The 26,885-nt window shown below is 40.0% G+C and overlaps 1 protein-coding gene across 1 annotated transcript; it reads right to left on the reverse strand.

The window, feature by feature from the left end:
* Positions 1–3,058: 3,058 nt before the first annotated feature.
* On the reverse strand, positions 3,059–4,075 carry LOC111664419 (uncharacterized). The gene is made up of 2 exons (XM_087177325.1): positions 3,922–4,075; positions 3,059–3,838 (listed from the first exon to the last, which is right to left on the reverse strand). Exon 2 carries the CDS (start codon positions 3,806–3,808, stop codon positions 3,227–3,229), a length of 582 nt encoding a protein of 193 aa, XP_087033451.1. The 5' UTR covers positions 3,809–3,838; positions 3,922–4,075; the 3' UTR covers positions 3,059–3,226.
* Between the last annotated feature and the right edge of the window lie 22,810 nt (positions 4,076–26,885).

Raw genomic sequence — 26,885 nt, forward strand, 5'->3', positions numbered from 1 at the left:
GGTTATAATACATCCTCTAAGCAGCTACGTGATAATAGAATGGGGTTTTTTTGTTTGTTTGTTTTGTTTTCAAGCTATTGTGAGCTTTTATTCTGAAAAGTTCTGACAGGAAATTCCTATGGTTCTGCTGTTTGTTTGACCACCCCCTGAAATAGCAGAATACGATGTGATGTGAAAAAATAACACGAGTTCAGTAAATGACTCAAATGTGTAAAATGTGACTGTGGGTCACAGCTCCACATGTGAACAGTAACAAAACAGGTCCTGTTTCATTTTTTATCAATTTATCAATATCAATTTCTTAAATTAGCCTTTGATTATGTTCTAGCCAAGATCTTATGGATTACAAAAAGACTTACTTGCTGACCCCTGATCTAGAAAGTAAACAGTTGTTAATGCTAATGCTATCTATGTAGCAAAAGCAAAACTTACAAAAAGCTCCTTTAAAGAGATCAGAGAGACTGTTGAGGGACCATGACAATATGCAAGACAATGGTCATATAAGAAAAGCAGCTAAAGTCTATGTTAGGCAATGTTTGGTGGCCTACCTGCTACCTGGCTGCTTGTACTTCTAGGTCACATGACCTAGCGTGAGACGCTCGGCTTCCTCTGCTGGGTAAATAACCCTCATTTTTCTTGTGGTGTGTGAGGTTAGCACATGTTGTTTCAAGTGGACTTGTTTAGTTAAAATGCATTTGATGTTTCCCCCCAACCACAGGTAAATCACAGGTGCACCTAAATGAACCAAAAAACGACATCCAAAGTGTTCTAACTTTACTCGTGCATGCGTGCAGCAGTTCAGAGATGATTTTTAACATACTAACAGTAAACTGAGGAGACATTTTAAGGGCACCCCCCGGGGTCCTGTTATAAAATCAGGTGTGTGTCTTTAAAGTTGTGCACAAAGCGAGGATCCTATAAATCTCTCTTACCCCACTGAGATTGGTCCTGCTTGTTCATGGGCCCTTTCAAGAGCCCTGCAATATTTTCAGTGGGAGTATCAAATCAAATCTAAATTCAACCTGTGAGCGTACAGCGATCCAAACGGTGTCCTCTCATTGGCAACAGAGGAGAGCAGAAGATGAATGAGGCCTTTCTGGGGGTTTGAGGACTGCAGGCATCAGGGTGCTTTGTCATCATAATATTGAAAGTGAGTTTTGTGAGAGTTTGTGCCTCTTGGCCATGAAGGTGTATGCTGCCTTGTTTCACAACTCATTAGAGTCAACATTTTGATTGACTGCCTGCTATTCAAGCTGCTATTGAGGTTCCTACAAATTTTCTAAAGCTCGGTGGAACTTTCATATTGACAATTTTTATATGTTTTTGCGCTACTTTTTGACCTTGACTGTAAGGTAATAACATCTGAAAAGAAACAACACACTCTTACTTCTTTTCCATACCTGCATTATGTTTATTTCCTGTACTTTTCTCATCCATTCCAGTAAAAGCTGAATGTTATTTTCTTCATATCAGAGTCATCTGCTAACTGTTTGGCCTCTCTTCATAATTTGTCTTATCCTGCTGTGATTTAGTCATTTCCTTTTACTCATTATTTTTTGCAAATATTTTTTCTCTTGCTTCTAATTGGCCAGGGGGCATGTGTTAATTAAGTTATAATTGACATTGAGTTTTCTTGATAGGAGATGAAAATTATGAGTGGGGTGCAATGAGCTCTTATTTGCAATTATGATCAAACCAGGACAACTCGGTTGGTCTGAACTGTCGGTCACAGAGAATAATCCATTCTGATTGGCTGCAGGGTGCAGTTATTTAAATAACTGCACACTCTTACTTTGCAGTTTAGGTGAGTCTGTTCCAATACCTACACTCGTGGTCTTGAGCACTGAAATGCACATTCACTCCCTGTCAGGTAGTAGCAAAGTATGTCTAACATCACAGTGCAATTAACCCAGAAAACCAAAAGCTCCTCCTGCCTGAGCAACCATCAACCATCTGATACGACCCAGTGGCTCCTGTAATAGCGCCCCTATGGCAGCAGATCTACCGGACCTTGGTTGTCATGGTTACAATGATAAACATCTCTGTAGATCAGGAACATTACTCCGATGTTTCTACTTCACTATTTCTGACTGGTGGAAGTTCAGGTTTTATGTACCATCTCTGGCAGTTACCCAGAATTCATAAAACTCTATTTGCATGGACCGTGGCCAGTGTGACCCCAGTGTTTAAGATCAAGACCATATAACTGCAATACTGGGGTTACGGTTAGTTCACAGTTTTTCAAGTGTGTCTTATGGCGATAGTCAAGGGCCACTATGAACACTGACACAATCCAGGTAAACCCAAAGAGAATTTTATACATACTAAAGACCGGAGATATCTGCTTGATTTCACTGATTCAGACGACTGAAGCCTAATATTAACTTAAAATAAAACTTAGACTAGAACAACGGCTGAGGATTTTGTGCCCAATCATTTACACTGGAACTGTATTAAGGATGGAGCTTGTAATGAGCAGGAAGATGATTAAAGCAAAGAAAACATGTTTCGCTGTTTCTATGAGCACAACTGTTGTTTGAAAGCTCCGTCCAGTCTAATGGTAGATGTCCATGTGTAGTTTGATTATAAAGCAGGTCTAGGTTCTATATTAATACTGTGAAAGTATCAAAGCCTCAGTTCACAGAGAAATGCACACAGCCTGTATTCAGAAACTGAGCCTTAAAACCAGCCGTCAGGACTTCTGGAACTTTGTGATGTCACAGCAAAGCAGTTTGAGGCAGGCTCAGAGCTTCCTCTCTTCTGATTGGCTCACTGACCTGTTGTTACTCGAGCTCCAGATAGAAGCCTGAGAGAGGAGATATAAAACTACACTGAGATGGTTTTTGTTTCTTAAAACCACAAATATATCTTCTGATGGATCAACACTTCACATAAAACACAGGAGAAGAGGAGAATATGAAGCTTTAAGACAAAACTTCAAATTTACATCTGTATTTGTGTGGGCACAGTTTTCCTGTTGTATTACCGACCTGTTACCAAAAATACACAATGAAACGATCGTGTCTCAGTTACTGAACAAAAAATAATCAAAAACATCAAATTTTAACACTTATTTTAATGTTCAAAGACACTTAAGCATGTTGAATGTTCTACAAGCAGATTTTACAGAGTTACACAAACTTTCCTTTCTCACACTCAAGCCTTAAAACAAGCCCATCAAAGTTATCTGGCACTTTCTTTCTGACTACAAAGAAAAGCAGATAAGTCATTCAAGATTGTTTAAAAAATGCATCAGGAGGTTTTGAAGAGTTCCAGAGCTGCTGAAGTCGTCATAGAGAGATTCTGCAGAGATTCCTCGAAGAGAGGCGACGAGATCGGGGCCGATTCTGTACGTCTCTTTAGCCTTATAATGTGCAGACGCATAGATCTCCTCGATGTGTTTGTTGTTGTTATTGTATCTCACCAAAACTCTGTCCATGTTACTCTCGGGGTCGTGGCGGTTGTAGTACTTCCTGACCTCGTCCGGCAGGTCCTTGGCATGCGGAGCGTTGAGATTTCCGACGGTGTAGTAGCCGTACTGCCGTTTGTCCTTTATCACCGGGAGCAGAGGCCGCGGCCCTCGGTTCCGAAACGCATGGAATCCATACTCTCCTCGCGTGGGATCACACAGAGCCACCATGTTGTTGTCCAGGCAGCTCTGAACGTACCACACCAGCAGCTTGAGGCCGTGGCGAGGCGGAGGCTGACCGAACCCGCTGTCCTGCAGCTCCTGGTCTGAGTCGAGGGTTTTCAGACACGAGCTCAGGATGACTGACGCCAGCAACGTGAAATGAAACAAGGACTTCATCTTTTTTACCGTGTTCCACGTCGAAGTAATCTATGAAAAGAGACCAATCATTATATCTGATAAAACGTCTGTTTATGTTGCATATAGAACATCTTCATCTCTTTACAACATACCTGTTAGTTGTTAATGTCAGGAGCAGATTTGTCTGCAACTAAAGAGTCCGAGCTTTCTGCTGCAGAGCGGCTCGGCCCCGTGGGTCTGTGGTTGACTTCTCTTCGTCTTGTATGTGTCAGATTTAAACTGCCTCCTTGTAGTTTTGACCAGAGGTGAAGTTATTTTCACTCTCTGTTTGCAAGGAAAGAGGAAGTGTTGCTGCACAGCTGGGCTCTGCAGTAAGTCTGCTTTAAATTTGGATGAATTAAACCTCAGCTGTAAATACCCGTGTATGTAATGTTGACAGCTGCAAAGTGGAGCTAAAGTCTGTAAGTTGCATGTGTAAAGATAGATTTTCATAGTGAACTCTGTGTTGTTTTCAAATGTGTGTTCATTCAGAGTGTGTGTGCACCATGACAAGAGGACGAGTGATTATCAAGATGATCAAGAATGTTTTTATTTAACTTCTGCTTTCACTCCGACCCGTGAACAACATCTGTGTGGAGAGTGAGCTGCAAAACCGTTCTTCTGTAAAAAAAAAAAAAAAAAAATTTACTGCTACTACTATAAAATTACTCAAATAGAAGTAAATTATTATTATTATTATTATTTTTAAACATTTATTTATTATAGATTTTGTTCATTTTACAAACAAACAGAGAACAATACAGAACAACACAATAAGGCACATTGTAATGAAACAAAGCAAAAACAGAAACAGAAAGGGGACTTGTAATAAAGCATAAATATAGCATATGGTTTCTACTCACACATAATCCACACTACAATCATAAAGATTACATTATTTATACTTTAATCAAAAAAAAAAAAAAAAGGGACAAGACAAAAACCAAACTAGAAAGACCGGAGAGTAAATAAATAAATAAATCAAAATAAAATGAAAACAACTCAGTTCTATTTGTCATCCATCCAACCATCTATATCCATATTGTTATTCTCAAGAAAATTATAGAAAATATTCCATATTTTCCAAAACTTGTCCAGTTTGTTCTTTGTTGAGTAGCTTATCTTTTCCAAAGCAAAATAAAAGGTCATTCCCCTCAACCATTGTGCTGTGGTACAAGGTATGTCTGATTTCCAAGAGCAAGCAATACATCGTTTGGCTTCTAAGAAACAAATATTCAGCAAACTTTATTTACAGATAAAACATCATATTTAGCTCTGAGTCCATTAAGTTCCTTAAACGACTGTTGAGAAGGATTTTTGAAATGGTTTGTTTCAATATCTTTTATCTATTTTTCCAACTCATCCATCATCGTCAACTGCTTCCCACCGTGTAGCAGCTGACGTTTGGGTTGTATTAATTTGAAAGTAATAGTCAATTTGTGTCCCAACAAACTTCATAAATTCTGGGTCTTTGAGCCAAAATGACTGAAGGCGCCACCTTGTGGTGTAATTCAGAGGCTGTGGCGTGCTCAAAATAAATGAAGGTGATGATGCTATCGTACTAGCTCTTGGGGATCATGGATGTTATAGAAGAAGAGACCAAAAAGTAGTCAATTCTGGAGAATGTCTGACAGGTGGCAGAATAACATGAGAAGGTTGACTGCTTAGGGTGGGCTTTTCTCCATATATCAATTAAGTTTAAGCCAATTATTATTATTATTACTTTTATGTTGAGCACTTTGAATTTCCTTGCTGTTGAAAGATGCTATAAAAATGAATTTGCCTTACCTTAAACTGCTTACAAATGACAACTAGAACAATGCAAATTATATATATATATATATATATATATATATATATGTATATATAGTATTAAATATATTGTGACACCACCAGTTGGTCAGTTACTACATTTATTTCATTGCTACAAATTTTGTACCTTGATTTTTTCTCTTTTTTCTGTTGAACAGTTGTGTTTTCTTTACAGTTACAGAGGCAGGAGGGTTCCTGCAGCCGGGAGGCATGTGACCAGAGAGTCGTGATGAAGTGAAATGATAGAGAAGTAGCTGCTCTACCCGCTGTGGCCACACCAACCAATCAGATATAAATAAACTTTGATGATTTCAATGTTGCATATTTAGGATTGGTTCAAATTGATTTTTAATTTTGGGATGTCGGTGTGGCAGTCAGAGCATTTGTTGAGCTTCTTCTTGGTTAGTCGGGAGCTGAGACTTGAGTGCATTTAGATTTTTTGCAATCATACGCTCACCTACCTGTCACTCAAAGAGGCTGTGTACTCAATTCTCCATAACTTTAGTTAAAAATGTAAAATGTAAACAGGTGAGTTATATAAACAGGTGTCATGAAGGAGGAAATTAAACTGTAAACATGTTTATTTCTGCTGTAAAGTTGGACATTTTAACATGGGAGTCTATGGGGATTGACTCACTGTTGGAGCCAGACTCTAGTGGTCATTAGAGGAACTGCAGCCTTTGGTTCTTCACTGTTGACTTCATTTTTCAGCCTCTTGGTCAGGGCAATGGAGCCAAATAGCAACATGACAGTGTGTTAGTGAGCAAACTTAATGGAAAATGTATTATTATTATTATCATTATTATTAGTCTAAGTCATTATTCCACTGGTTTCTTATCCTGTGCTGTCCCAGCAGTGTTCCCAGGTAACCTCAGTAAATACAGTGTTACTACAAAAACTGTCAAATGTGTTGGTCGACTTGTCAGGCTTTTATGAGTCCACATGTCTACATGAGTGATAGTATTTTGGGTGTAGTGTCTACATGTCTGTGAGATCCCAATATGAATGAATGAATGAAAGCGCTTTACAATTCAGCAGCAAAAACAAAAACACAGGTTTAAAACCACAGACATACACAAGGAGGTTTTGTGTATGTGCTTGGACTTGGCTCAGTCTTCTAGTGTGAACACCTTCCTCATGTCTGAGTGAGGACCAAGGAATGAGTTTGAACTGACCTTGTCAGGTATGATTCAGCAGCCTGACTACAGCTTAAGCCTGTGGATCTAAAATCTTAACTACTTTCCAAAACACATTGAGTTTCATAAATAATGACAGACTTTTTTTTTTATATCTTTAGGTTGTAAATCTGAAATTAAAGAACTGGCCAGGCAGATTCTATTACACCCTGTGTAATATAACAGCACTGCAGCTGCAGTCTGATAGCAGCTCACATGAGTTCATGTGAATACTGATAATCCTCACAGTACAATATGTCACCAGACTAAGGTGACCTTTATCTTTTTGTGCATTCAGGCTTTAGTATTGATGTTGTTTACTTTATGAATAAAATATCTGGCCCTTTTCATATTATTATCACATTTTCATAGATGTAATAAATGTGGCCCAGAGAAGAGGAAGGGGAAACACAGAGGTGCTGTTTCATCATTCAGGTCTAACCACTGGATATGAACAGAAACTAATAATCATCTTCCTGTCATTTTTGTGTGTCATTAAACAGACTGATAATGAATGCACACAATAACAGCACAAGTTAACGACAGTGCGAGATCAGAAACACAAGCAGGGAAACTGCTTTGTAGGAAAGAAGAAAAAGTAAAAACTACTATGAAATAGTGAAATGAATAAACACACTAAGTGCTGCAGGTTTCCTTCTTTATTCAGCATCATGAGCCAGAGTGAAACCGCTGGTTCCACCACCTTGTGTGGACTGTCTACCACACGCTGCTCCACATGTTGGCTGTCATCAGCAGCAACAAGAGCAACATGAAGGGATTCAGACATTTTTTCCATCTTTATCAAAGCGCCACGGCAGCATCTCCAGATTTGGCTTAGATGTAGTTCCCTGCTAACAGGCTAGCTAGTGCTAACACACAGTGACTGCCAGTAGCTTAGAGTACTGTACACACTTTGGCTTTTAGGAACCACCCAGACTTCTTCTCTTTGTACATTTTATTGTATTGTAGAAATCTCTCTCACTGCTGTGGCGCTCACAGGTGAGGTCAGGTGCTTCCTGTTTGCTTTATTTATCCTTGAACTGTGTCTAGAACTTGACTGGAGTCCACCTGTGGCAAATTGAATTGATTGGACATAATTTAAAAAGGCACACACCTGTGTAATTAAGGCCCCCCACAATTCACACTGCAAAACTAAAACCAAGCCATGAAGTGAAAGGATCTCTCTGTGGATCATTCTTAGACCAGGACAAGGATATAAAACCTTGTCTCAAGCTTTGAGTTCCAAGGAGCACAGTGGCCTGGAGGCACCGGGACCCTTCACAGAGTCCAATCAGGCCTTTATGGTAGAGTGGCTATCAGAGGACACTCAGTTGCAGGGGACAGAGAGACTGGTCTGAACTGAGGGAAGGATGAACGCAGCAAAATACTGAAAGGTCCTTGAAGAAAAGCTGCCCCAGATTGGACGCGACCTGATATTGGGGGGAAGGGTTCACTTTTCAACTCGTCTGTGACCTGAAGCAAGTAGCCTAGACAACATGGGAGTGTCTTAAGGACAAATCTCTGACTGTCCTTAAGTGTCCAAGCCAAAGACCGGACTTACACCCCATAGTCATCTGTGGAGAGACCTGAAGACGACAGTTCACACACGCTTCCCACCGAGAGGGTCTGTCAGGAACAATGGGACAAACTTCCCAAATCCAGGTGAGCAAAGATTGTAGAGGCTCAGCCAAGAAGACTCTGAGTTGCCAGAGGAGCTTTTAAAAAATTAAAGGTCCATCCAGTCTAAAGGTAGATGTTCATGTGTTGTTTGATTATAAAGCAGGTCTAGGTTCTATATTAATACTGTGAAAGTATCAAAGCTTCAGTCCACAGAGAAATGCACACAGCCTGTATTCAGAAACTGAGCCTTAAAACCAGCTGTCAGAACTTCTGTAACTTTGTGATGTCACAAAAAAAGCAGTCACCAAGCCCCTTTCTGAGTGTTTACCTGAAATCTGCTATATTTTTTATTGGATCACTCAGGAAACAGTTGGACAATCAGAGGAGACTCAGAGCCTCCTCTCTTCTGATTGGCTCACTGACCTGTTGTTACTAGAGCTCCAGAGAGAAGCCTGAGAGAGGAGATGTAAAATTTCACTGAGATGGTTTTGGTTCCTAAAACCACAAATATATCTTCTTATATATCAACACTTAAAATGAAACACAGGAGAAGAGGAAAATATGGAGCTTTAAATTTACAAAACAATAAAGTACAAAAACCCTTCAGATTTCAGTCACAATTCTTTGAAAGGCAATGTTAAATTTTATAACTGAAGTTAGAATGAAAATGAGGCCTGTTGACGTTTGGTGTGGAAAACACTTTGAAGCCATGAGTTCTGTGTCAACAGCTGTTGCAGTGATGCAGGGATCCTAAAATGCTTTGCACAAATAAAATAAACAGGCATAGAAATTTCAAACAATGTATAATTTTTCAGGGCTTGTGAAGACTGAGTCCAAAACACACCTGAAGTACAGCAACAAGGCCAAAGCACCAGATGGGTGGGGTGATGTATTTTGAAAGGTAAAGTTTTGGGATCATGGCTGTGGATGTAGTCAATATAAAGCCCCCACGAGGAAAGAATTGCAGTGGTGTGTGTGTGTGTGTGTGTGTGTGTGGTTGTGTTTTTATCTGTGTGTGCATGAGAGAAAGAGAAAATTTCATTGTCATTGTCACACTTGGCAGACGTAAGTACATCTGTGCTTTTTGTGCTTCCTTGATGAAGCGTCGACATTGACTGAGTCAGACTGGCAGTAAAACCTTCCCTGTAAGCCAGTCTGACACTTCTATTGAGGAGCTGCCAGGCACCCCAGGGCTCGCTCTATACCTCATCCTTTTACTGCAGTGTCAGCCTGCTCCCACAGCCACTTCTGAAATTAACCTGCACACTCAACATACACTATATTTTCCCCACACAAAATGGACCCCCATTAAATCTGCAGCACACGTCAGCTCCAGTAATTAAGCCAAAGTGTTATAAGTTTTAATATCAGCGCACGGGATGAGACTACAATGTGAAAGGGCTTCGACAGTACTCCATCTATGGAATGGTGTGAGTGAGAGTATGTGTCTGTTCACAGGTCTCAGAAAATTTGATTTAGGACTTTTCAAAATCCTACAGCTTCCTGGAACTGGATTAACACCACCTGCTAAATCATTACATGGCAGCAGATAGGATTCTTCATATTCTACTTACTTGGTCTAAAGTCTTAAAACGGAGGCCACCATTACTTTAGGTGTGCAATGCACTGTGAGTCGATGACGTAAAGCGGTTGCACTCAAAAGGTAAGCTAATGGCGTTACCTTTACCTGCTGCTGATTTTACCTGCTTGTGCTGCTTTTGGTTGTAGTTTCCAGTTGAAAGGCAACAAGAGTAGTGATGTAAGTCTTCACTGTTTTCCGAGCGATAAGAAGAGGAGAGCGGATTGGGAAAATGCTTGTGGACGCACACAACTCCCGAAAGACCCGCAGTTGTGCTCTTGTCACTTCTCTCCTGATGCATTTGAAGCATTTACCCGACCACAGCTGCTGGTTATAAATGAAGACTAAAACCAAATGCTGTGCCTACAATTTTCTCCCGTAAGGAGTCTAAACGGCACCGGATAGCGAGTGAAATTCGCTCGAACAAATGTCAAAGGCAGGAGTCGCTGGATGCGCTCCTGCTAGGATGTAAACGACCTCTGAAGGGGAACCAGCGGACACGACCCAGATCATGGAGGAACCTGACAATCCACCAGTCCATTCACTTCAGCAATCTGTAAGTGTCCAATGTTCGCTAAGTAAGACAGATGCAGCAAACCCAGACAGATAAAGGCACGACGGATGCAGCGGTACAATGGCCTGAGGACGTGTGCTATCCTGTAACAATGGACCATTTCTACGATGGGAACTATTGTGAGTTGGACAAACAAGTAGAAGACAAAGGTCGATCCCAGGATCTGTTCCTCTCAGAAGATGAAATTAGCAAAACATTTATAAAGCTCATGCCAACGTTAATCTAATTAGGTCCACAAGTCTTAATAGTCAGGGTTCCTGGTCCATTAAACAGGCTAGATAGTTAGCTTCTGCTACTACCAACAGTGTCTACAGGACACACAGGAGCAGAGATTGGAAGATGTACGCGACTGATGGAGTGAGGCAGCAGATGAGACATTCAGGTAATGTCAAGGTTAAGGTCCGCTTCAGGAGTGTCTGAAATCATATCACAAGATTATTCCAGGCATGAATATGAGAAATATAGGCCTGTGATTTAAAATCACAGGTAAGTAGCGTATAAAGATGTTTACCCCCCTGAACTGTTGTTTTTACCTCTTCTGGGGGGGTCCATGTCTGAATCAAGAACACCCCCCCAGTCCCCCCCATAATTTCGAAGTCACTGTCATAATCACTAACTTTTATTTTATTTTATTTGCCGTTTCCTCCACAAACCGCTCAAACAGCTGATCTGCAATGTAATACAGTGCTCAGTGTTGGTGCGTCCATGCAGAGGAATATCAGCGGTTGAGAAAATGTAATGCCAAAGTTCTGTTTTGACGGAAAGATACAGTGCTGAAAATATTCTAAATCAAGCGTTGATTTCAGCAGATATTGGATTGTTTCAGTGCTCATCACTCTGCCAGTGTGCCGCTGCTATAGAGTACTGATCTGAATCTACTGCAGGTCATACACGACTATCTCCCACAACGCTACATCAAATAACCTGAACTATCACTTTAAGTTTGAAGGAGAATGCAATGTCACAAAATTATACCGGCTGTTAAGACTAAAATCCAAATCTAGAGACCTTTCTGGCCTCATGTTCACTTGTAACATCCTGATGATGTTTGTTCTTAATGAAATATACCTGCATCGTGATTATAAACAGCTTTAATATAAACAAGTTTAAATCATCAAATCTCCTGTTGCCCAAGCAAGGCAATAAAATACATTAATACTAAGTGTTTTAAACCCTCTAGGCCACAGACGGTGAGTGTATGTTAAGACATATATATGTACAGGTGCATCTCAGTTGTCATGGTTTGCTATGGCAGACACCTTTTGTTAGTTTTGTTTGGACTTTTCGCACTTCCTGTTTTATTTTGTAATTGGTTTCCTTGTGTGTCAGTGTTTTTGCTTCCTGTCTTGGTCCTGTTTCTGTGTGGTGATTGTCTGCCCCGCCCTAATGTGTTTCACCTGTGTTCAATCACCCTCGCCTCCCTTGTCTATATAGTCTTTGTGCTCCCCTTCATCTGTGTCGGTTCATCTGTTGTCTCTCTGGGTTTGTCCTCGATCTGTTCATGTCTGGTTAATCCTCAATCTGTTCACGTAGTCTGTTCATGTCTGGTTTGTTTTTGCTCTGTTCATGTTACCTGTTCATGTTCTCATGTTGTCATCCCCTATGGTTCCCTGTGCTTGTGATTTAAGTTCTTTAGTTAAATAAAGCTGTCTGCACCGTCTCCCATGTGTTGGCTGCATTTGGGTCCTACTTACCACTAACCCTGACATCAATAAATTAGAATATCATGGAAAAGTTCATTTATTTCAGTAATTCAATAGTGAATTTTGGGTTTTCATTAGCTGTAGGCCATAATCATCAAAATTAAAAGAAATAAAGGCTTGAAATATTTCACTCTGTGTGTAATGAATCTATATAATATACAAGTTTCACTTTTTGAATTGAATTACTGAAATAAATGAACTTTTCCATGATATTCTAATTTATTGAGATGCACCTGTATATGTGTATAATATATATAGACACAAAGTTTGAAATCCTTCCTGAGGCACATTTTTCCTTTGCTGCACACACTGAGATTCAGATTTGTGAACTGACAATTTGACTTGAATTAAAGCCGCTTATGCTGACAGAGCCACATCTGTTTGATCAGCAAACAGCTGACTTAGACAAAAAACACAAACAACTGTCCTAAACTAACATTGATGTATGAAACCTGTCAGCTGTTCAGGTAACAACCCCTATAGAGTGATAGCAGAAGTCTCACCTGTCAGTTTGACCAATGGGTGGTAACCTGCACAGCTCCTTTATCCCTAGTGATCTTAGGAGCAGCACAGTGGGCAGAGACTGTAACGCTTCAGTAAGGAAACTGAGCCACACTGAGGCAGCAAAACCACAGTCATTTAATCATAGTAACCAAGTCTCAAAAACACAAGTCATTCAAGTTAGACCTTTAAAATGAAGACACACAGGATTTACACTTGAATTTGATATTAAATTCTGATTATTAATCAATTGTATTTTTCTTATTGACAACAAAAGTTATTATTAGATGTTCTCATGCTTATTTTACGGGTCTACAATTTTAGTAAAGCTCAGCACATAACACCCTCTGTCCTTAAACCCTCAACCTGCCCGAGGAACACGTTCTGATTTTATTATAACTTCTTAATGATGTTGGTTTCTAATCAGTAAACCAACAGACAGACTGGTTGACCTATAAGCTAAATCATCATCCATAAAGGAGCTTTTTGTAAGTTTTGCTATTGCTACATAGCTAAAGTTAGCATTAATAGCTGCAGTCATCTTTGTATTTATAATACAAGAGGTTATAAAATGTCCTCTGAGCAGAGCTACTTCTTCAGGACAGACTGGACGCTACAGTGACTCAGTATCGGAAAGTGACGAGACAGGGCTAGCTGATTAGCATGCTAACTTTAGGAGAAGGAAAGAAGACATAGAAATACGGCTGTTGGTGAGTAAAGGAATGAAGTTAGATGCTGAACCTCACGTTTTTTCTAGACTGGTAAATAAAAAGCTGTTAATGCTGACGTTAGCTATGTATCAATAGCTAAATTTGCAAATGGCTCCTTTAAATCCTGGAGTCAGTAGCTAAAGAGCAAGACTGTTTAGAAGTTTATTTTTTTATCTATTTGTTCTATTTAATAATCATTATTCTTATTTTTGTTATTGTTATAATTTTTTATTATTATTATTATTATTATTATTATAATTAGTAGTAGTAGTAGTAGTATTTTGTAATACTTGCTTGGAAATGTTAAAGGGCCATATTCTCAATCAGTCGCTTACTGTTTATTTGATTTAAGATATTTCTGTGTTTGTGTTTTTGTCTGTGCTCTTCTAACTGGTTTGTTGTGGGCGGTACGAAATTGAAAAAAAAAATCTGATATCATGTGCTTTTGTGCACTGGTCAGGATTTTTTACTATATTCTCAATCTCAAAACATAAAGACACGTGGGTATGTTTGTTCATGTTTCCAGGTCACTGTTCATCACACCTGATCAGACTCCCACTATCCTGCTGAAGATTAACTGGTCTCTTAAGAAGAAATATCTAAAAAATTTTTTTTTTCAATTTCAACTACAATTGTTGCTTGTTTATCCATGAATATTTGATGTTATTGACAATAACTTAAGATTTGAAACCAGATTTTTAGCGGCTTTAAAGATCTTGGGTGTTTATCAAATCCTAAAGTTAATGTTTGCAGTGTCTATCATGTGCAGTTATATATTTAACTTGGGCACTGAAAATGAGGTGGGGATGTTTTCAAAGATAAAGCCATGAATAGTTTTTATTTATTTATTGACTTTAGTAAACAGGAAAAACCTAAATCAAATCAATATTTTCTGTGACCTCCCTTTACCTTTAAAACCAGTCCTCCTGGATACACCTGCACAGGTTTTTCAGGTACTTGGCAGGTATGGTTGTCCCAGTACATTGGAGAACTGACTCCATGATGTTGAGATCAGGACTCTGCTAGGGCCAGACCATCTGTTGCAGGACTACTTGTCCTGTTTAATAATGAAGACGGTTCTTTGTGACACTGGTTGCATGTTTGGGGTCGTTTTAATGCTGCAGAATGAATGTGGGACTGAGCAGATGTTTCCCTGTTGCTATTGACCAAAGGTCTAGTCGGGAATTTTACGACAGCCGAACTGAGTGCTGACATTTCATATGTGAGCTTTGTTTTAGATTTTTCTCTCTATTTTTCAGTATCTTTATTTCTATAAATAGGATCCGAGCCCAATATGCTGCCAGACCCAGCTGGTGCCCATGTCTTTAAAAAAAGAAAAAGATATTCCTGTCACCAGACAGTGTCAGCATCTGTTCTCTGCTCTCAGCTGTCTGTGCGTGTGATGTACCTGTCCATTTGCTTAAAACTCTGACCGACTGATCTTACACACCGCTTTGATCACATGTATTAGAGCTGAGGATTCAACCCTCCACAGACAGTTTGTTTCTCTAAGCTGAGGTTGAAACTCGGGAGAAGAAGGGCAGAAAGAAAAACGAGGCAGTGTAGATGCTGGAAGTGAATGGTGTGTGTGATGTTTTATACTTTAAATATATGCTCCACATGTTTTAGGGCTGTGACATGGTTGGGTGGTTTGGTTAATCGCATATGTATTTAACCTGACTGCAGTTATCTTATGTAAATTCTATATGCATGTACAAATATCAAAAACTTTTAGATTTTTTTACTTCAGGAAGTATCAGAGTCCTGAGACCACCCTACTCAAACTTACTAATGACCTTTTAATGGCTGCTGATGATGGCATGTGCTCAGCACTCTTAGTCTGGGAACTGGGTGTGGATATCTGACACAGCTTTAGAATGATTTTTATCTTACCTGTCAAATAGGAGGTTATGTGTCTCCATGAACAACTTTGTTCCTTCATTTTCTCATGTAGAGTACAATGTGCCCCAGGTCAGTTCTAGGACGAATTTAATACTGCTTCTACATGCTTCCCCTTGGATACATTATTCAAAGACATGGTGTTTCTCTTCATTTTTATGCTGATGACACACACCTGTACCTGTCAGTTAGACCCACTGACCCGTGAGTGCTGAGTTCTCTCAATGACTGTTTGTGATGTTAATAACTGGATGTCAAAAAATGCTCTCCAGTTGAACTCAAACAAAACTGAGATTCTGGTTATTGGGCCCCAAATTCTGCCATCTGCTGGTTCCCTGTCAGATAATATTAAACCTGTTGCAGAAAATCTCAGTGTCTGGTTTGACAATAATCTCAGTTTTGAGCAGCGTCATTACTAAACTTGTACAATCATGTTTTTACCATCACAGAAATATTTCTAAGTACAATCGTTTTTAACTTTCAAAGACAGAGATTATTTTGCACACCTTCATCCCATCACGCCTGGATCACTGCAATAGTCTTTTTACTTTACTCAACCAGAAATCTATTGCTCGCCTCCAGACTGTATAGAACTGAGATGCCAGGCTTTTAACCAGAACCAAGAGACATGACCACATCCTCTTCACTCTCGCTCCATGTACATTATTATCATTATTAATACTATGATATCCATATAGAGGATTTCAGCCATATTGTCAAAGATCAGGAGTTTGGTTCAGTTGTTAAATGTGGAATTTCAGTCACATGAAGGTTGTGACATCGTGAAGACGTGACATCTGTGGTGAACACTACATTGATGAAACATCAAGAACTAAACCACAGAATCGACAGGTAAGAGGTCAAAGGTCATTGACCGGGAGCCATTGGAGAACCAGAAAAAACCATACCTGAGACCAGATGCCTCCTTGATCTTTTAACAGAGTTATCATGTGACCAAAGTTAGGTGACATGATAACTCTTTTAAAAGATCTCCATGACAACTGGGCCTACTTCATCTGCTGAGAAACATCTTGAAACTTCTAGTAAGCAGGTTTTACTAAGATCTTTTGTAACAAATGTGTATTTTTACTTTGTCAGTAATCTGCAGATGTCTGTTGTGTTCTGCCTTCGATCATGACTGAGAGTTAAATGTGATGTCAGCACAGATGGCTACTTTTAGGTTTTGATACAGCATGGTAGACATCAGACATCAAACTCTGAGGCTGAAAAATGTTGCAGTGTTAAAAGCTGCAGTTCCTCTACTGACCACTAGAGTCTGGCTCCAACAGTGAGTCAATCCCCATAGACTCGTGAAGCAGGATGATGTGGTGGACAGTCAGACAGTGACAGGGCTCAGATATGAGTTTACCTGCCATTTTTTGATTATATGTGTGTTGTAGGAGGGAAGCTTTGATCTTGAATGCTTTATTGATGATGCCAAGGTTTTTACATGAGGTTCAGAGCTGCCATACCAGATGTTATAGATGAAGCTACATATAACTGTGGGAGGAGTTATTTCTTGTGTTTTTTTGAGAGCAAAGTCTCTGCTGGGCCTGAATGAATATTAATCTGAATGTGTGTCAGGAAGTGAAATGAGTGTGTGATGATGATGAGTTCAGCTGAGATGTGTGTGAGAGTTTTGGGTGGACCTGATGTCACGATGAGTTCCTGTCTGGTCACAGTATCTGTGTATGTGTCAGTGCCACTGACTTTAGATACAAATCAGGTCATTCACTTAAGATGTAAAGATGTAGCAAAATGCTCAACTAATTTTTCCATTTGTTCAGACTAACCTTAGCACTGACTACATTCATGCTCTGACACAATGATCCTCCATGTTCCTGGTTTCATTCCTGGTTAGTTTTTTAATGTGAACACTGTTATTGTACTGTTTACCCTGCAATCAATCCTATACAGAAATGTAATATATGTCACTTATATTATTATCACATGCAGTATATACATCCTCTGGATACATGAAGATTAAAGTTTATAACATACAAGAAATACCCACTAACATATAAGAAGTACAATTTGTATATGTATGAAGCGTGAATACCACAATTTAGAATTTGCTCTCATTGAAAGGGGGCGCTAGTCCTGAGGGAATGACAGTGACAATGACAACAATTAATTATTTCATTGATTAATGTGATCAATCAATCAGAAGCCCTGGATTCTGGATTCGATGGATCTCCAGTCTCTATACAGCTAATGAGAACTATGTCTACAGATGAGATTTCATGATTAAATATTGTGATATTACGACATCAACCCAGTCATGAGCAGATGGTTAAGATCGGCAGTTGGGACTCATTAGAGAGACTACATGTTTCTTTGTCCCACAGACAAAAGAACTCACTTCCCCACAGTTCATCAGTGTTGGTCAGTGTGTGACATGTCACACCCCAGGGTGTCACCAGTCAAAAACCAGATCTCCTACTCTGTTCTCTCTCTTCTTTTTCTGGCTTGCTCAGGAGAGCAGCTCCTGCTCTCCCCTCTAGGCTCTTCAAGGAGCAACAAGGCCCCAGCCCAGGTCAGCTCTGCTACCTGAGAAACCAGCTCTCTGCTCACAGCAGACTGCAACACTCTTCTCCTAAACAGCAGCGACCTGTTTAGGATTAACTGAGAGTGAACCAAGTTCTCTTCAGAATCAGCAGCTACAACACAAGGTCAGCCAGTTGATTTTCCAAGTAACAGGAGCCACAGCAGAGTTAACATGGAACAGCTAACTCTGTGAGGAGAACAAAGGAGATAACAGTGGAAGCAACACAGCCAGACAGGACTTTACTCCACCAGGAAGCCTCCCAACTCACTGGATTTAACAACAACACTGGAAAGGATCTCTTTGTTTTGTTCCAAGAACTGGGTAACGTTAACTGAGCCTAACCTCTCCTAGCATAGCACAGCTAAGCAGCAGAAATCTAAACCTTTGTACCTGTACATGTTGGTTAATGTCTTGTTGTTGTTATATTTGCTTAGGTTGCGGTTAGTCACACAGTCAATTGGGTACTAGTATGTTCACACACTTAAGTTAATTATCAATCAGAGTTCCAGATTAATAGTAATAATTTGAGACTGAACCAATATTGGCTATTTTGCCTATTAGTTTAGGCTGGTCCCCCCGAGGACTTTAATTCATTTTTAAGTTATTATTTAATATTTATATTTTAATATTTAAAATTTATGATAGTCAATAAATTGATAGACAACCAAAGGCCCAACATTTATGGTGTCCCGCTTGTGAGGCAGAGCTCAGACCCAACACCGGCCTACTGTGAGTCGTAGGCCTTGGCTGGAACCCAGGGGGCTGAGGTTGCCATGGTAACCCTGGAGACGTGGGTTCTCCTGGAGGCCATGTCCGGTTATCATGGTGACGGATTCTGCCGGTGTCTCAGCAATTCAGGTGTGGTGGAGTTTGCTAGTAGACCTTCTGTCTCGGGCACTCTTGTCGGCTTCTCCTCAGGCGGTCGTGCAGATGTGTTGCGGGTTGATGCAAAATAAACTCTAATGCACTTCACTTTGGTTGGTTAATTTTAGAGGAGATTGGCATTGACCAGATGACTCTAAAACTCTTCAGAAATGAAACATGATTATAATTAAAAAGTTACAGAATTACTCGGAGGCACTTCTGTTGTTTTGGTTCAGTTGTTTTTGACCTGGCTTATAAAATGAAATATCACTCTAGACCAAGAAAATGTTACTTGGAGCAGGTGGCACAGAAAGAACAAAGGACACAGACAAAACGATAAAGTGCAAAATGGCAAAAAGCAATGAGTAGGAGCCGATGACTTCGAGCTATGTGTGAATTGATCACAACTGTTATATACCCGGGGGGTGGGCGCACATTTCAGGGGCGTCATCCGTCTCCTCCTGTGTTTCAACTTGGAGAAGAGAATAATTTTCCATGGAACTTTTGAATTGTTTAATTCTAGAGTTTACCCATAAACTTGCATATAAGTCTTCCAACATGACCATAAAACATTAAAGTAAACAGCATATAAACCTAATGGCACTAATTATGACAGACAGGAGTAATACGAGTGTTGATTTCATATTACATCCTTCAAACCTGGAATTAATCATGATACAAGTGGTTAATTGATCAAACAACATTATAAACATTTCCTTAAGCTAATAGTCTATAAATGTGGATTACACAGCAGTTCTTTGACTGTAATAATAATAATAAAGACATTCTGGATGTTATGTAGTGTGTGTTACCTTGTGTGACAGTCAGTATGCTCACATGAAAGATATTGTCTTGAGATCTATATGTTGTATTTCAGCCATTCTAGAGGATAGACTGGGTATTGACTTACTGCATAGGAACATCTCATGAGTTACAGAACAGTTAGATAATTAATTATATTCTTCCTCAGATCTGTGTCTGTGAGGAGTGCTCTGCTGATCTCTACTCAGGATTGGAATGTGGGTTGTAGTTTAAGACTCAGTTATCTAAGAGGGACAGAGGGAAAGGGGGAGACACTAGTTTGTTTGTGTGTCTACAGGCAAGGTGAAATTTGGAAGCCTATACACTCCCATGGGCTTATGTCAGTCTTCATTCTGGGAAACTGGTCTCAGACTTTTGGACTCCACTGTGTATAATATAAACATATACTGACAGGCTTTGGGATGAATATGTATTTATGTTATATATGTCTACCATATAATCATACATACATCGACATACATATTCATAGGGGCTAGACATCAATGTCTGGATTATATTTCCTCATCCCACCTTTGTAGACCCTCACTATCTGTTTAACATAGAGCTGTTTTCAGACTGAAATTGTGATGAAGGTAAACTGATGTCAGCTGTGGAAATATAAACCCAAATGTATAGTTCACGGTGAGTAGTTCAAGTACAACAGCAGAGCCTTTTTTAAAGTCTGAAACTATAGAGGCAACAGGAATGGACAGCTCCTTCAGGGAAAACAGTTTTCCTCCAGGAACAGAGTTCGACTGGGACAGAGAGGAGAGTCAGGCCACCAGACTTTATTTTTCATTTAGTTGTGATGTGCCTCAGCTGATACGATCACCATGACTGAAAACACCACTGGACACTCAGTGATTGTGCTAAAATAACAAGGCCTGACAACAACAGGCAGATAGTGAATATTCCCCACTGGTGTTATGATCCGCATCATCTTCACACACACACAATAATGTGTAACTCTGTTTATAACGAGCTACTTTACAAATTGGTGATTTCATGTTTTGTATCTGTCAATATGTGCCTGTTTGTGTTACTGGTAATATTTTGACAAAAATAAACCTGGTTGACTACTGATGCTTCACACAGTGAGGGCAGAATGAGAATGCCTTCACACATTATTCCCAGGTGGTTAGCCCTAATGCTAATCATGTAGTCACACCATTCTAAACTACTTTTAATTTGGTACATATTTTTAACCAGATACAAACACTGTATAGCACTTTTAAAATCAATCAGTTGCTTTTGTGCTGATATTGAATTGTATTGTGATGTACCTGCCAGAGGTGATGCATTTACATCTCACATCTGTCACATCTGTTTTCAACAAGGTGGAGATATCCTCAGTGTCAGAAATTCCACAGGTTGTTTGTAACCACGGTGTAAACGATATGACATACAATATTACTTATGGGTCCAAAAATAAAAATAATTCTAACATTAGCTTACTTTGTAGTTGGCACCCTCCCAATGTTAGGATACTGAAGGAATAACAGAAGAATTTTATCCGACACATGAAACTCAACACTTCACATAGTAGCCAATAAGGAGCTAAACCTGTGTTGGAAGATAGGTAACCAGTCAAGTAAAGCAGACACTATGTCTGAGTCTGGAACAGCTGTTGTTCCATTCATCACTTTATTGTTTGGCCTGCTGATCGACACTGATGTATGGCGGCTGTTACGCCGACATGTTTGTTGTGGTCACCTTCCCTCTTGGTTTTTTTATGTTCTACGTTGGCTTTAACCTTTGTTCACACCTTGTGGGATAACTGACTGAGTGTGGTGTAGGAAGCAGACTCAAGAGACTTTGTCCATTCTTCAAGCGTTGATTTACACTCACCGGTCACTTTATTAGGTACACCTTGCTAGTACCAGGTTGGACCCCCATTTGCCTTCACATCTCCCGTTCCAGCACATCCCAAAGATGCTCTATCGGATTGAGATGATTGTGGAGGTTATTTGAGTACAGTGAGCTCATTGTCATGTTCAAGAAACCGGTTTGAGATGATTTGAGCTTTGTGACATGGCGCGTTATCCTGCTGGAAGTAGCCATCAGAAGATGGGTACACTGTGGTCATAAAGGGATGCACATTGTCAGCAACAATACTCAGGTAGGCAGTTTCTGAAATACTCAGACCAGCCTGTCCAACACCAACAACCACGCCACGTTCATGTCACTTTATATCACTTTTCTTCCCAATTCTGATGCTCGGTTTGAACTTCAGAATGTCTGACCATGTCTACATGCCTAAATGCATTGAGCTGCTGCCATGTGATTGGCCTATTAGATATTTGCAGTAACGAGCAGTTGAACAGGCGTACCTAATAAAGTGGCCGGTGAGTGTATTTACATTTAGTGTGACACTGTGATACATGTGTAACTGAAATATGTGTACAAAACCAAAAAAACAAACAGTTAACTTGGCTTAACTGAACAGAGCTAAACTCATAGTAACATAATTTAACTCAACTACTATATACTATAATTTTGTAAAACAATGAGTATTTTCAGAATATTATGCTTACTGAGACAAAAAGCAAAAGTCAGTTAGTGAAATTTAATGTATCTTTAATATGTTGCAACTGTCCCCAGGGTTGGGATCAGTTGCCACATCTGAATTCCTCCATTCAAATAAATAGTGAATGATGTATCATATGTAATTATCTTTAAATGGAGACAGATGTAAGTTTATAATATAAAACATTTTGGTTGCTCTGGTCCAAATAGTCTCTGAGTAACAATTGAGTGAGTGTTGCAAACGTCCACAGCCTTGCCTGCACCGGGAGACAGAAACGAGGGTGGGTGGAGCATGTTATTTTTATTGCCTTGAAATCTAACTTTTGCTTTTCATGAGAAATAATGTATACTTTATACATTTTAAACTGCAGACTTTAAAGGGCTGTGTAACGTGATCCATGCTCTGAGCACAGATGTGTTTTTCCTTTGCAAATACATGTTCCCTGCATGGAAGCAGTTTACAGAATTTCCTATGGAGACAAATGCAGAGCTACATCAGTATCTGATTGGTGATGTCAATCCTATTTCACACATTGTAACTGCAGATACACAGCACCAGCGAGTGCTGCCCTCCGTCTGTCTGGATGATTAGCTGTGCATTAACTAGGTAATTTATGTATGAGGGCACTTATTATGACCTGAGCCTCTTACCACAGATTGCCATGCCACATCTCATTTATTGTGAGCAGCTGGCGGAGTCCCCTCAGAGCGGCCGCTCCATAGGCTGAAAAAACACAGTTCAAACACAACGATTGCATCTCTCAAACAAATAAAGCCATAATGAAGAGTGTGAGAGGGGAAAAAGGAACGAAGTGGAAACAATAAGTGACATTTACTCCTGTAACCCCTCTCCGTCTGTGCTGAGTGTATGAGGTCATAATGGAAAATACAGTTTCAATTTAAGACCCATTTCTCATTTCATCATGGGCGTTGTGTCAGACGTGAGAAATTAAGTTATGACAAAGAAAACATTCAGTTGGACAGAAGAGACTTTAAGTTATGCAAATGTGTCTCAGAGTTGTTTTGAACTGAAAATAACAAAAAATGCCTCCAAGGTTGCGATGAACCTGAAGATACAGACAACCAGAGAAATCAAAAGTACGAGAAATCTAAAATATGAAGAATAATACACCGTGATGACGCCTTTGTTCGGTCTTTTCTAACTATGCCATTCATGAATCTGAAAGTCTCGAGACAAAGTTCTGTTGGAACTCGTCTAACAAGCACTTTGACTCAGTTCTAACTCGTTCTGGGACACAGTGACTTGGGACTTTTTTTTTGTTTGGACCAGCAAAATGAACTTTAAAGTTCAATCATTAGACTGTGTCCCATGTGCAAGAGTCTGTGTCCTTTCTAGACAAGCCAGCCGTCTCACCAAAAACTGGCAGTGATGCGAAAGACTGATGGTATGTGTCTCGCCATCTTTAAAAAAGTAACTCGGAATGTGAAAGGAGTTCCTCGTAGTAACAAACACTTTCACCCCCCTGGGTTCTGCTGAGCTTTTATAGCATCTTTCAGCTTATAGTTTTGGTTTTATGATGGCTTGGACTCAAAAATCTATTATTAAAATAAATGCCTCTGGAAGCTCAGAGTGAGTCTCCTGTTTGTCCTTCCTCAGTGAACTTCCTTGTGATCCCTGTCCACATGCTGACACTAATGCTACCGCTCGTGCTAATGTTGCTAATGTTAATGCTAATGAAAATGCAACACAAAACACTTGGAAAGTAGCGCAACAACCATGTCGACCCAACAGAAGACAAGTAGCAACATTCAGATGGAATCAAAAGCAGGACAGCACGACCGTGTGCAACCTACTTCTCAGGAGACATGAGGTAACGCCATGACATGATGGATGTAACTTTACTGTTTCTTTCATCACCCTTCTTTATATTCTCAATAAAGCCACTGAACACTACCTGTCCAGCACCAGACAACAGACGGACACAGAGAGCGGAGCCAGGGATGGGTGGAGGAGGGATGGGTGGAGGAAGCAATATTTTAATCATTAAATGACTAATTAGTGTACGGCAGCTATCCAGGCTCCACCTCCTCAGTGGCCAGTACACACACATCTTGTGTGTATTTTGATTGAATATGTGTCTTATTAGCTAAACACAGAATATGAGATTACTTGTGTGTATGTGTGGTTATCTGTTACTGTGTCTGTGTGTGATTGATTACTTCTGTGTGTGTAAATGTTCATGGCGAAGAACAGGGAATATAACAAATAGAGGAGGCAAACGGCTACTAAGGTAAGTTTTGAAAATTTAAGTTTATGTTTATTGATCAATAGATGGTTCTCATAAATGCCGATCACATTTAATTTAACCTGTTCATTCATTTTACTCCTTTTTGAAAGTGGTGCAGATGTGGTTCAGGTTTACAGCCTTACTCTGAGGTCACTGTTCACATTCACATCCATTCGACCCTCATTTACGAAATGTTTAGCAGGATACTAATTGAAGGAATAAAAAGCTGCCTTGTGTTGTGCTGCTGCTTTAGTTCATCTAAAGACAGTAAATGATGGTGGCTAATATTAGCTTTTACTAGCTTATACAGTATGAGCAGACTTGAGCATTTGACTCTGTAACTGTAACTTATTACACATCAAACATTTCAATGGTTTTATCACACAAGTAAAACCAGCAGTGTCCCTGTCGGCCAGTAAACCTAATGACCATGATCTTTAAAGCAGATGATATTCAAAAACTTAACATGGGAGTGGAAAATCTCTCCATCGGAACTCTGTTTCCTCCAGGACTCAGGAGAGATGTTGAAAATCTTTAGTGTAACTTTATCAGTTAAAAACTTAAGGAATTGAGTAAATGAGTCCTAAAAACAGGAAATTTGTTGCATTGTAGTACTTCCTGTTCCCTCGTCCTGAAGTCTGGGTCTTTGGTTCGATGACTGAAATCAGGTCTGTGTTTAACACAACCTCAAGACATTTTCACATTTTATTATACAATATAAAATAAATCAGTAAATACTTTTGTTAGTCTTTTAAGTCTTAGATGCTAACAAGTGTCTAAATGAGACTACAGAGGTTGTTGGGGATGTTGTAGGCTTTTGTAGAAGAGGTTAGAGCTAAATCAAACTACAAGTTGAAGTTTAGTGGTGGTGATGTTGAAGTCATGTGACCTCTAATAATCCAAAACACAATGGAGAAATCCTATTGGCTCTCAGTGGAGGGAACCAGGGAGATGCTAACATCCATGTTGGCCTACAAACATACATCATCCCTGCAGCTCTGTATTAATATTGAATCTTAAACCCCAGAGTGAAGACTGACTCATATCTAGGGCTCTGTTGGCTTTAGATGGACATCACTCAACAATTGTTGTTCCTTGGCTCCGCCCTTTGAAAGTTTCAACTAATCAGATTAGTTCTGCCTTCAGCACAGATACTGTATGTGCCTCCATGATGTGGCACTAAAACTCCCAACATCTATTGTTATAAGATCATTGTTTTCTAATAGGTGTGTATGTGTGTCTGTGTGTGTGTGTGTGTGTGTGTGTGTGTGTGTTACGGCTCAGTAAGTGATAGGGAAGTGCCTGGCTGGAGAGCTGCCAACTCTGTTGATCCTGTTGCTAAAACCTATATGGATAAAATGAGAGCAGGAGCTGATTGGACTGAGCAGGTCGCAGCCATAGAAGGAGAAATGAAGACTAATGGGCCTGTGATTGGCCGGGGAGATGGGACACAAATGGGAGGCTGGTGGAGAGGGTGGTGGCTGGGACAATGACTAATGACAACTCCATCCCACAATCAGGATGTCCACCTACTGAGAGGATCATTGGCCTCTTGGTCTGGATAGCTGGCTCATCGACCACACTCACATTCAGTATTACACACACACACACACACACACACACACACACACACACACACACAGGGCGCGGATAAACCAAAGACATGCACATCACACTCATCATTTCAATAATATAGACGACTGTCTATCACTTCGTAAATCATCATGAACATCGTTATTAGGTAAACAAACCTCTCTCTTCTGCTCTTTCATTACCAGCTGATGACTGATGGGTCAGTGATGACCAGTGACTACACGTTCATGTCATCAATAATCTTAAATCAACACTGGAAAGCTCCAACAAGGCAACATCCCCACCTACACAATGTCAGTAATGACAGCAGACCAAGGTGTGTTGAAATTATAGAGCTATTATTAAACTTCCTCTCCAGATATGTACATACGTACGTTCATACATAAAAACTGGGTCTGAAGCTCATGTACTCTCACTTCCTGATTGTGCCCCGCCCACCACCTGCCTGCTCCAGGTGGACAGGTGACGGAGCAGAGAGCGTCAAGATGGTTAGAGGAGGAAACATCAGAGAGACTCAGCCACATGTTTGAGCCTCAGTCAGACTCAGACTCAGAGGAGGAGTCTGAGACCAGAACCAGAGACTAGCAGACGGATCAGAACAGTTAGCGTAGTTAGCATCTTTTATTTGTTTATGTTGTTTGTTAGCTTCTAACTGGCAGTGACTGACACAGTGTTAGTGGTTGTGCTAATGCTAACTCTCTCTCTCTATACTGACAATGTTTCAGGTTTATCTAGCCCCGCCCCCCGTCCCCACAAGTTGACAGGATTGGTTCCTGAGGTTTGTGACGTATCAAACCTGGCTGTCTGAATCTGTGTTTATGAGACTGTCATTGGTTCACTGCAGTTCAAGGTGGAAACACTCAGTCATGGTGTTGATGATTATTTCACTCATCAAATGTCAGTATTATATAAAAACATCATAT

Source organism: Seriola lalandi, unplaced genomic scaffold (assembly GCF_002814215.2).
Source record: "Seriola lalandi dorsalis isolate HSWRI2012SDOR001 ecotype SW California unplaced genomic scaffold, Sedor1 jcf7180002054588, whole genome shotgun sequence".
Classification (NCBI taxonomy): Eukaryota; Metazoa; Chordata; class Actinopteri; order Carangiformes; family Carangidae; genus Seriola; species Seriola lalandi.

Coding starts and splice junctions, on each gene's coding strand:
- LOC111664419 (XM_087177325.1), bottom strand. CDS start 3,808: ATGAAGTCCTTGTTTCATTTCACGTTGCTGGCGTCAGTCATCCTGAGC.